General features: G+C 38.8%; 1 protein-coding gene across 3 annotated transcripts in view; it reads left to right on the forward strand.

Moving 5' to 3' along the window:
• The window catches only part of OSBPL5 (oxysterol binding protein like 5), a 526,154-nt gene that overhangs the window by 340,620 nt on the left and 172,738 nt on the right, over positions 1–12,796 (forward strand). For 2 of the 3 annotated variants that reach the window (XM_053720419.1, XM_053720420.1), the window contains 2 exons: positions 3,674–3,755; positions 10,401–10,499. In XM_053720419.1, coding sequence (XP_053576394.1) covers positions 3,674–3,755; positions 10,401–10,499 — 181 coding nt within the window. The remainder of the gene's footprint in view (positions 1–3,673; positions 3,756–10,400; positions 10,500–12,796) is intronic. The other variant, XM_053720421.1, reaches the window with a different exon arrangement.

Below are 12,796 nucleotides of genomic sequence, written 5' to 3' on the forward strand. Positions count from 1 at the left end.
TTGCTCAGTCTTCACATTTTCGCAGAATCTCATATGAATCGACTTGTGTTGTTTCTTCAAGATCATGGTTGGAGGATCAATTTACCAAAAAGTTAATTGATTCCTCAGACAAGGGTAACCTTTTTAGGTTTCCAGATAGATTCAGTATCTATGACTCTGTCCTTGTCAGACAAGAGAAGTTTAACATTGATATCAGCTTGTCAAAACCTTCAGTCACAATCATTCCCTTTGGTAGCCTTATGCATGGAAATTTTAGGTCTTAGAACTGCCGCATCGGATGCGATCTCCTTTGCTCGTTTTCACATGCGACCTCTTCAGCTCTGTATGCTGAACCAATGGTGCAGGGATTACACAAAGATATCTCAATTAATATCTTTAAACCGATTATACGACACTCTCTGACGTGGTGGACAGATCACCATCGTTTAGTTCAGGGGGCTTCTTTGTTCTTCCGACCTGGACTATAATCTCAACAGATGCAAGTCTTACAGGTTGGGAAGCTGTGTGGGGGTCTCTGACGGCACAAGGGGTTTGGGAATCTCAGGAGGTGAGATTACTGATCAATATTTTGGAACTCCGTGCAATTTTCAGAGCTCTTCAGTCTTGGCCTCTTCTGAAGAGAGAGTTGTTCATTTGTTTTCAGATAGACAATGTCACAACTGTGGCATACATCAATCATCAAGGAGGGACTCACAGTCCTCTGGCTATGAAAGAAGTATCTCGAATTTTGGTTTGGGCGGAATCCAGCTCCTGTCTAATCTCTGCTGTTCATATCCCAGGTATAGACAATTGGGAAGCGGATTATCTCAGTCGCCAAACGTTGCATCCGGGCGAATGGTCTCTTCACCCAGAGATATTTCTTCAGATTGTTCAAATGTGGGAACTCCCAGAAATAGATCTGATGGCTTCTCATCTAAACAAGAAACTTCCCTGGTATCTGTCCATATCCCGGGATCCTCGCGCGGAGGCAGTGGATGCATTATCACTTCCTTGGAAGTATCATCCTGCCTATATCTTTCCGCCTCTAGTTCTTCTTCCAAGAGTATTCTCCAAGATTCTAAAGGAATGCTCGTTTGTCCTGCTGGTAGCTCCAGCATGTCCTCACAGGTTTTGGTATGCGGATCTTGTCCGGATGGCCTCTTGCCAGCTGTGGACTCTTCCGTTAAGACCAGACTTTCTGTCGCAAGGTCCTTTCTTCCATCAGGATCTCAAATCCTTAAATTTTAAGGTATGGAGTTTGAACGCTTGATTCTTGGTCAAAGAGGTTTCTCTGACTCTGTGATTAATACTATGTGACAGGCTCGTAAATCTGTATCTAGAGAGATATATTATAGAGTCTGGAAGACTTATATTTCTTAGTGTCTTTCTCATCATTTTTCTTGCCATTCTTTTTGAATACCGAGAATTTTACAGTTTCTTCAGGATGGTTTAGATAGAGGTTTGTCCGCAAGTTCCTTGAATGGACAAATCTCTGCTCTTTCTGTTCTTTTTCACAGAAAGATTGCTAATCTTCCTGATATTCATTGTTTTGAACAAGCTTTGTTTCGTATAAAACCTGTCATTAAGTCAATTTCTCCTCCTTGGAGTTTGAATTTGGTTCTGGGGGCTCTTCAAGCTCCTCCTTTTGAACCCATGTATTCTTTGGTCATTAAATTACTTTCTTGGAAAGTTTTGTTTCTTTTGGCCATCTCTTCTGCCAGAAGAGTCTCTGAATTATCTGCTCTTTCTTGTGAGTCTCCTTTTCTGATTTTTCATCAGGATAAGGCGGTGCTGCAAACTTCTTTTGAATTTTTTACCTAAGGTTGTGAATTCTAACAACATTAGTAGAGAAATTGTGGTTCCTTCATTATGTCCTAATCCTATGAATTCTAAGGAGAAATCATTGCATTCTTTGGATGCTGTTAGAGCTTTGTATTATTATGTTGAAGCTACTAAGTCTTTCCGAAAGACTTCTAGTCTATTTGTCATCTTTTCCGGTTCTAGAAAAGGCGAGAAAGCTTCTGCCATTTCTTTGGCATCTTGGTTGAAATCTTTATTTCATCATGCTTATGTCGAGTCGGGTAAAACTCCGCCTCAAAGGATTACAGCTCATTCTACTAGGTCAGTTTCTACTTCCTGGGCATTTAGGAATGAAGCTTCGGTTGATCAGATTTGCAAAGCAGCAACTTGGTCCTCTTTGCATACTTTTACTAAATTCTACCATTTTTGATGTGTTTTCTTCTTCTGAAGCAGTTTTTGGTAGAAAAGTACTTCAGTCAGTGGTTTCAGTTTGAATCTTCTGCTTATGTTTTCATTAAACTTTATTTTGGGTGTGGATTATTTTCAGCAGGAATTGGCTGTCTTTATTTTATCCCTCCATCTCTAGTGACTCTTGCGTGGAAAGATCCACATCTTGGGTAGTCATTATCCCATACGTCACTAGCTCATGGACTCTTGCTAATTACATGAAAGAAAACATAATTTATGTAAGAACTTACCTGATAAATTCATTTCTTTCATATTAGCAAGAGTCCATGAGGCCCACCCTTTTTTGTGGTGGTTATGATTTTTTTGTATAAAGCACAATTATTCCAATTCCTTATTTTTTATGCTTTCGCACTTTTTTCTTATCACCCCACTTCTTGGCTATTCGTTAAACTGATTTGTGGGTGTGGTGAGGGGTGTATTTATAGGCATTTTAAGGTTTGGGAAACTTTGCCCCTCCTGGTAGGAATGTATATTCCATACGTCACTAGCTCATGGACTCTTGCTAATATGAAAGAAATGAATTTATCAGGTAAGTTCTTACATAAATTATGTTTTTTGTTAACAAATTCTAAATGACCCCCTTAATGAACAATGAATAGAACAAAATAATTGTTGTTTTGTGCCAAAATATTTGTCCAAAACATTTTTTTGGTCTGAGCACATTTCTAGTAACATGCTAACAGGCAGAGAACAATATGGTAGAATATGCAACAACCACAATATTTATGCAATGGATTAAAGGGACAAAGAAATAAAAAATAAACTTTAATAATTCTGACTAAAAGACAGCAGTGTTTGCAGTAATGTTTCTAGCAATGTTATAATTATAGCATCAACACACACATGCTCCTGAGCCTACCTCACTAAGCTGTGATTGAAAAGAGCTACATTTACTAAAAGAAAAGCACATTTGATAAAGTCATGTCTTATCAATGAATATTTATTGGAAAAAGACTACTGCATTGCTGTCACCTTTTTATCTGCTTGGAACAACATAACGTATTGCAGAAGACAACAAGGGGTTGCCCTGTGCTTTCATTGCTCAGTAAAGATGACAACCCCTGGTTTCCACTGCATTCCTTCTTGATAATTTGTCTAGGGGCACATTGAGAAAATATCACTGGTCCTTTCTAAATAGGCAGCTCACCAGCAGTTAGGAAGTAACTTCCTCGTTTCTTTTGCTATGGAAATGAAGAGCTTATACAGGCCCATATCTTATCCTAACAGTACCTAGATGAACTATTGAATTATTTGAAATTACTACAAGGTCCGTAATTTGGGCAGCCATGCTCTAGAAGAGACATCCTCAAACTCGGCCCTCCAGAGGTTTTAGAACTACATTTCCCATGATGCTCAGCCAGCATATCAACTGTAGAATATAAAGCACAGGCAGTTGTTTGTTTAAACCCTTTGGTTTGATTTGCAGAGCGGCAATGGAAGATGATCCATATTGTCGGATGAAGCAAGTTCTCAAATGGTACTTGTCTGGCTTTTATAAGAAGCCCAAGGTAAGTGAAACAGCAAAAGCTTTGTCAGCACATTTGTATTTATGTAGAATTCTAATTGTATTTTTCTGTCAGTTTTTATTTGTACCACCCTCATTTCTATTCGTAGCTCACTTCAAGTCATCTGAGGGCCCTATGGAAGCTAGAGAACCAAATCCAACCCCTGAATCATAGATTCCTAATCAATCATTTCTCATGATCAGATGCCATGAGTGAATATCTACTTGTTCTTGGGTGATCTCTACAAAATGAGTCAAGATATGGACTTGATTATATTTAAAGGGGCATAAAAGTACAAAAATGAAATGGAACTTTTTTATTATTGTACTATTGTTTACATTTAATTATGTGGTTTATGCAAATCTTTCTGATCTGTGTTTATCAAGTTCGGAGTGATCACAATCCAGTGGATAACACCATTTCATTTCCTATTGGTAAATGTTCTTATTGGATCTGAGCAGATAGCAGGAAAATCATCCATATGATGCATGGACAGCAAAGGCTTTGGTGATTACCATCCTTCCGACCATAGTTTTGCAGTTTGCTTCAGCAACAAAATGGACACCTCAAATTCTACACAAAGGGTGTTGATAAAGTGCAAAACTGCCCTTTTCGACAAGATAATTTGGAAGTATTCTATTATCTTGCTCATGTGCAGTACACTCTGAAATGACCACAGACACCATGTATAGATCAATATAGATCAATATATGGGGGCCGATTTATTAAAGTGCGAGCGGACATGATATGATGTAGCGTATCATGTCCGCTGCACATAAATAAATGCCGACAGCATACGCTGTCTGCATTTATCATTGCACAAGCAGTTCTTGTGAACTGCTTGTGCAATGCCGCCCCGTGCAGATTCCGCTAGCAGGGGGTATCAATCAGCCCGGTTGTATAGGATCGGGCGGATTGATGTCCGCAACCTCAGAGCAGGCGAACAAGTTATGGAGCAGTGGTCTTTAGACGCTGCTTCATTACTGCTGTTTCCGGCCAGCCTGAATGCTCGCTTCGAAACAGGAGCATCATGCTCCATTCAGAACTTGATAATTCGGCCCCATGGTCTTGATTCATTAAACCTATAGTCAGCACTATTGTATAGTCCATTAGTAGTGGGACAGACATTTACATATGTATATGTATAATGGATACAGATACGTAATATCTCATAAAGCTAACGAGATTGGCAGGAAATGAGAGAAAATGGAAATAAGACCACAACATCTAGAAATGGCATTTAGCAATAAGGCACTTAAAAGGTTTTCATTTCTTACTCACATTTTCGTGATTCGAAGTTGCAATGGGATTTCTATCAGCAATCGCATATTCGTGACTGATATTTAACAGTTTGCCATTCTGTCCTGTTTATTGGCAAACCTAAGTCAGTTGCACAGGTTTTTACATTAAACACAAGTCCAAAAAATCGTGTTTTGAAAAAATGTCATTTACAGTTTCTAGAACCTCAAATTACCGGTACTATCTTCTTACAGCAATAGATATTCGGCAAAGGAAACCTTGTTATGTACTGTGAGGTTTAGAACTTATACCTATATTTTATACCTCGTTGCTTTGTGCTTTTCAAAATTTGCAGTGTGAAAATTGTTAAAATCCCATTTTAGAAGATAAGAAAAGTTGATTTTAGATGAAAAATTCGCCAAAACAGAAAACAAGGTTCTGAAAATCTGACCAAAATGGAAAATGAGATTTTATTAATCAATTAACTAATAATTGAAAAAAATACTTAAAGCATTAAGGCCTGGATATCACGTTGCGTGCGAATGATAGCACGGGACACAATACACAATATCTCTGGACGGTGCTATCATTAGTGCGCGACTTGATATTACAAGTCCATGGTAAAACTGATTTACCAAAGAATGGTTAGCGAGACGGACATCCCTTTAGCGCAACCTTTACTTGCAATGGATATTGTGACCTCTAAATAGCGCTCATATTACAAGTTGAAAGTTATAGTTTGCGCTCAAGCAAATGCCGAAGCTGCACTACAATATTTAGCATGACTGGAGACCTTAAGTAAAGTGTAAGGGTCAAAAAAAATTCACATACATATTGAAATCAAGTAATTTTTATTATTTATTTTTAATAAAAACAATACGGCCAGATTACGAGTTTTGCGTTATGAGGGGTGCGATGCTAACTTGCACGTTATTGTCACCGCTCACTTACCTACAGCGCTGGTATTACAGGCTTTTACAAACCCGGCGTTAAAAGGCAAGAAGTGAGTGTAGAGCAAAGTTGAGCTCCATACCGCACTCCAATACCAGCGCTGCTTAAGTCAGTGGTGAGCTGGTTGTACGTGCTCGTGCACGATTTCCCCATAGACATCAATGGGGAGAGCTGACTGAAAAAAAGCCTAACAGCTGCAATAAAGCAGGGTAAAGCTCAGTAACACAGCCCCATTGATTCCTATGGGGAAACTAAATGTATGTTTACACCTAACACCCTAACATAAACCCTGAGTCTAAACACCCCTAATCTTATACTTATTAACCCCTAATCTGCCGCCCCTGACATCGCCGACACCTACATTAAATTTATTAACCCCCGAATCTGCCGCTCTTGACATCGCCGACACCTACATTATACTTGTTAACCCCTAATCTGCCGCACCCAACGTCGCCGCCACTGTACTATATTTATTAACCCCTAAACCTAAGTCTAACCTTAACACCCCCTAACTTAAATATAATTAAAATAAATCTAAATAAAATCTACTATTAATAACTAAATAATTCATATTTAAAACTAAATACTTACCTGTAAAATAAACCCTAAGCTAGCTACAATATAACTAATAGTTACATTGTATCTAGCTTAGGGTTTATTTTTATTTTACAGGCAAGTTTGTATGTATTTTAATTAGGTAGAATAGTCACTAAGTAGTTATTAACTATTTACTAACTACCTAGTTAAAATAAAAACAAATTTACCTGTAAAATAAAACCTAACCTGTCTTACAATAAAACCTAACCTTACACTACAATTAAATAAATTACCTAAATTAAATACAATTAACTAAATTAAATACAATTACCTAAATTACAAAAAAAACCCACTAAATTACACAAAATAAAAAATAAATTACAAGATATTTAAACTAATTACACCTAATCTAATAAAATAAAAAAGCCACCCCAAAATAAAAAAAAACACTAGCCTAAACTAAACTACCAATAGCCCTTAAAAGGGCCTTTTGCGGGGCATTGCCCCAAAGAAATCAGCTCTTTACCTGTAAAAAAAATACAAACAACCCCCAACAGTAAAACCCACCCACCACCCACACAACCAACCCCCCAAATAAAATCCTAACTAAAAAAACCTAAGCTCCCCATTGCCCTGAAAAGGGCATTTGGATGGGCATTGCCCTTAAAAGGGCATTTAGCTCTATTGCAGCCCAAAGCCCTAACCTAAAAATAAAGCCCACCCATTAAACCCTTAAAAAAACCTAACACTAACACTTGAAGATCCACTTACAGTTTTGAAGAGCCGACATCCATCCTCAACAAAGCCGGGAGAAGTCTTCATTCAAGCCGGGAGAAGTGGTCCTCCAGATTGGCAGAAGTCTTTATCCAGATGGCATCTTCTATCTTCATCCATCTGGCGCGGAGCGGCTCCATCTTCAAGACATCCGACGCGGAGCATCCTCTTCATTCTAGCGACGAATGAAGGTTCCTTTAAGTGATGTCATCCAAGATGGCGTCCCTTAGATTCCGATTGGCTGATAGAATTCTATCAGCCAATCGGAATTAAGGTTGAAAAAATCCTATTGGCTGATGCAATCAGCCAATAGGATTGAACTTCAATCCTATTGGCTGATCCAATCAGCCAATAGGATTGAGCTTGCATTCTATTGGCTGTTCCAATCAGTTTAGGGGGTTAATATGCGGTTTAGGGGTTAATATGTTTATTCTAGTGGTGGCGATGTCAGGAGCGGCAGATTAGGGGTTAATAATTTTATTTTAGTGTTTGCAATGCGGGAGGGCCTCGGTTTAGGGGTAATAGGTAGTTTATGGGTGTTAGTGTACTTTTTAGCACTTTAGTTATGAGTTTTATGCTACAGCTCTGTAGTGTAAAACTCATAACTGCTGACTTTAGAATGCGTTATGAATCTTGCGGGATAGGCTGTACCGCTCACTTTTTGGCCTAAAAAAAAAGCTTGTAATACCGGCACTATGGAAGTCCCATTGAAAAAAGACTATATGCAAATTGCATAAGTTGATTTGCGGTAAGGCCAAAAAAGTGTGCGGGACAGCTGTACCTACAAGACTCGTAATAGCAGCGGTAGTAAAAAAGCAGCGTTATGAGCCTTAACGCTTCTTTTTTACTCATAACGCAAAACTCGTAATCTAGCCGATATATTTTTAATATTGTTATTTTTTTTTTAAAGGGTTAAAAAGCGATATGGTATATGGCAAAGTGTTTGACTGCAAAGGGCTCCAATGTGTATATATATATATATATATATATATATATATATATATATATATATATATATATATATATATTAATATGTATGTGCACCCATACATACTGTACATACACATATAAACACATAAATACACATGTATACACATATATAGACATATACATACACTTTTGAGCCTTCCCAGTCAAGTACCTTGAAACAAGCAATTTGATTTTTTTTTTTTTTTAACGTTTTAATAGAAATAATTAAAATTCCTATGTTCTTCACTGAAAATATCTGTATATATTAATATAGTTATAGATATAATGGGGCCGATTTACACAATGTAGCGTATCATGTCCGCCGCACATCGCGGCTGTCAGCATTTATCATTGCACAAGCAGTTCTAGTGAACTGCTTGTGCAATGCTGCCACCGGCAGATTTGCGGCCAATCGGCCGCTAGCAGGGGGTGTCAATCAGCCCGATCATATAGGATCGGGCGGATTGATGTCCGCAGCCTCAGAGCAGGCGGACAAGTTATGGAGCAGCAGTCTTTAGACAGCTGCATAATAACTACTGTTTCCGGTGAGCCTGAAGGCTTGCGCGGAAACAAGGGCATCAAGCTTCATTCACAGCTTGATAATTCGGCCCCATATTTTACACACACACAAAAAAATTATATATATATACTGTATCTGTTTTAAAAAAAAAAAACAGGTTTAGAATATAGGAATGCAAAGTATTCCTAATGCACCTTCAGTATTAGCGCAGTTCATCTAGCGCAGTGTCGGGTTAATGCCCAAGCAATAATTAATAAGGATTTCTTCACGGAGGCCCACAAAAGTTTAAGGGAGAGGGAGTTAGTACAGTCACAATATTCAAAGTCCTGAAGTTAGTGTACTTCAGTCTTTTGCTCGTTCAAACCTTTTTACTTTCAATTTGTAATGCACGTTCTAATCCGGTCACGCAAATTTTCTACTTTGAGCACAGTTAGCACTCGAGTGAAAAAAATATTAGCGCACCACTTGTAATCTGGTTTAAGCAAGCATTAAACACCACTCTTTGCAACTGCAAAACACCTACGAACTTCATTAACCGCGTATCGGATTTCAAAGATCAGCATCCATTAACGGCAGTTCCGAGTGCTGCTGTGGGAAAAGGGAGATCGCATATCATGTAATTTAAAAATCTCAGCTGTGTTTCACTCCGAAAGATTGTATTCACTTTGTCAACGATAAAATATTAGAAGGATTAAAGTAGACCCCAATGTGTTTGACTCCTGCAAACGGTCCAAACAAATAGTTAAAGTCAGCATCAGAGCAACAATGCACTACTGGGAGCTAGCTGAACACATCTGATGAGCCAATGAAAAGAGGTATATGTGTGCAGCCACCTATCATTAACTAGCTCCCAGTAGCTTATTGCTGCTCCTGAGCCTACGGGGCCAAATTATCAAGCTCTGAATGGAGCTTGATGCCCCAGTTTCCGCACGTGTCTTCAGGCTCGCCAGAAACAGCAGTTATGAAGTAGCGGTCTTAAGACCGCTGCTCCATAATTGGTCCGCTGCCTCTGAGGCTGCATTCTGCAATCCGCCCAATCCTATTCGATCAGGCTGATTGACATCCCCTGCTTGTGCAATGTTAAATGCCGACAGCGATGTCTGTGGGACAGATACGCTACAGCGTATTATTTTGGACAGACATTGATAAATTGGCCCTTACCTCTGTATCCTTTTCAACAAAGAATACCAAAAGAACAAAGATAAAAGGACATTTTTGAAACTTTAATTTAGGCCCATTGGACAAAACAAATTTCTTTACTGAACAAATTTCTGTTGTTCATATAAAAGTACAATGTTATGTTGAAACAGTTTATTTTGATTTTGAAACTAACAGGAAGTGTACAACTGGTCAGTGAGTCAGGAGCTCATTGGCTGGTAAGGAAAACTCCCAGAGCTTTATTGGTGGGCATGACTTGCCCCTTTTGCCTGAGAACAAAAAGTTTATTTTTCAGCACAGGAACATCCATTCTTCAAAAAACTGTAAAAAATAATAAAATGTCCTCTTTTAGAGGCAAAAAGCTAAACATGTTTAAGTCTTCCTTTAATTAAGAAAAACAATGTTGTTACATCCATAACAGTGTTATTAGATTTCATGACATCTTTCCATATAAAAGTACTTTGTCATCTGTCCTTATTTTGAAAACCTGTATTTTATAGGGTATAAAAAAGCCGTATAACTCAATTCTTGGAGAGACCTTTCGCTGCTGTTGGTTTCATCCCCAGACAAACAGCCACACGTTTTACATAGCAGAACAGGTACTGTGTATTATGTGATGCATGTTTGCTTTAGTTTAGATGTATACTTGGTATATTATTAAAGGGAAAGTTTACTCCAGAATTGTTATTGTTTAAAAAGATAGATAATTCCTTTATTACCCATTCCCCAGTTTTGCATAACTAACATGGTTATATTAATACACTTTTTACCTCTGTGATTACTTTGGGCCCGAATTATCAAGCTCTAAATGCAGCTTGATGCCCCTGTTTCCGCGCAAGCCTTAATATGTCCGCTGCCTCTGAGGCTATTTGATCGGGCTGATTGACACCCCCTGCTAGCATTGGCCGCGAATCTGCAGGGGGCAGCATTGCACAAGCAGTTCACAATAACTGCTGGTGCAATGAAAAATGCAGATGAACCTACCTAGGTTTAGCTTTCAACAAAGAATACCAAGAGAACAGAGCAAACTTTATGATAAAAGTAAATTGGAAAGTTCTTTAAAATTGCATGCCCTCTGAATCATGAAAGTTTAATTTTGACTAGATTGTCTCTTTAATAAAAAAAGTATCTAATGTCAATAACAAGCCTGTAATAGAACATACTGTAACTAAATATTTTATTAAAATGAATCTGGTTTGCTAGCTATTAGTGTGGAATAAAATGATATTAGTAAATACCATCTAAACATACATTTGTATAAGGGTGAATCAGAGGTGACGTAATCTACTAAACTTTTACAAGACACAAAACCATAGAAAGCCACTAACTAAATGTTTGGAGAATGACAATATGGCAGACTCTTTGACCACACATCTAGGCATTACTAAATGATTACATTAAATAAATAAAACACGGACACAAAACTTGGGTGAAAAAGGCCGCAGCCCGCATTTATTAAAGTTAAATGAAGATCAAAACTTTATTCAAATACACCAACTTCATTTAAAGGTGCTTGCCCTAAACAAAAGGACATGCCTTCCACTGGCTCTCAGCCAGGCATGCCCCCAGCTAAAATCTCTCCTCATATCTGAGGAGGTACCCACAATAATATTCCACTTTTTAGGCTAGCACCCCGCAACAGCTGCGACAACCACTTACCACATCAAAAGGGGGAGGGAGGGAGGGACGCTTCTTTGCAGGTCTTCTCCACACGATGACGAACTGGAAAGTGAGCAACGGCTCACGAAGACACGCCCATCTGCACCTCGAGTGAGGTCACTGGCCCCTCCTCTCACAGGCGATCGACGGGGCCGCATTGACCACACATCTAGGCATTACTAAATGATTACATTAAATAAATAAAACACGGACACAAAACTTGGGTGAAAAAGGCCGCAGCCCGCAATTATTAAAATTAAATGAAGATCAAAACTTTATTCAAATACACCAACTTCATTTAAAGGTGCTTGCCCTAAACAAAAGGACATGCCTTCCACTGGCTCTCAGCCAGGCATGCCCCCAGCTAAAATCTCTCCCCATATCTGAGGAGGTACCCACAATAATATTCCACTTTTTAGGCTAGCACCCCGCCACTGCACGAATTACAATCGTGCACTAACCCACAGGGCTAAGGCCTTTTTCACACCTTCGCTTAAATTAAAATTAAACAAATGAAGCCCAATCTCATTAAGGTGAACACCATCTTTTAAAAAGAAACATCTGCCCGTTTCACCTTCAAACTCTACATGACGAATTGCACAACCACCCAATTTTGCAACGAAACTGGAAATAATCCTATTAACTTTCTTTCTGGAGCAGTCCAATTTCCTAACATCCCAGGCTGATCTCCAGCAAAGTCTGCATTCTATGTCAGACCAAACCACTGTGATATGAGGAAATAATTCCTTTAATCTAATGATGTGCCATTTAATCATATCTATTAACTTTTTCTGGGACATAAAACCAAGGTCATTGCCCCCCGCATGAATGACAATAATATCAGGAGGGTGGAAAAGCCTAGCCCAACTAATAACATGTCCCACCAATTGATCCCACCTCAAACCCCTAATGCCAAACCATTTAATAAAAACATTCTCAAATGAACAACAAAGTTGGGACCCCGCATCTTTACATGAAGCAGCTTTCCTCGCCCAGTAAATATAGGAGTGCCCAACGATCCAACAATGCTGGGGACCTGCTGAAACAGAAAACTATCACACTAAATCTGGCCTGACATATAACTTGAAGCAACCAGACTTCCACCGTCCAATCCTTTTCACCACACCTTCATTCAAACCCAAAATACTCGCATCCGTAGCTGCCCCAATCCTAAAGGAATGGCATCCAAAATCCTTACTATCGACTCCAATCTCCACTAACGCTTTTTTCAACACCG

Source organism: Bombina bombina, chromosome 7 (genome assembly GCF_027579735.1).
Source record: "Bombina bombina isolate aBomBom1 chromosome 7, aBomBom1.pri, whole genome shotgun sequence".
Taxonomy (NCBI): domain Eukaryota; kingdom Metazoa; phylum Chordata; class Amphibia; order Anura; family Bombinatoridae; genus Bombina; species Bombina bombina.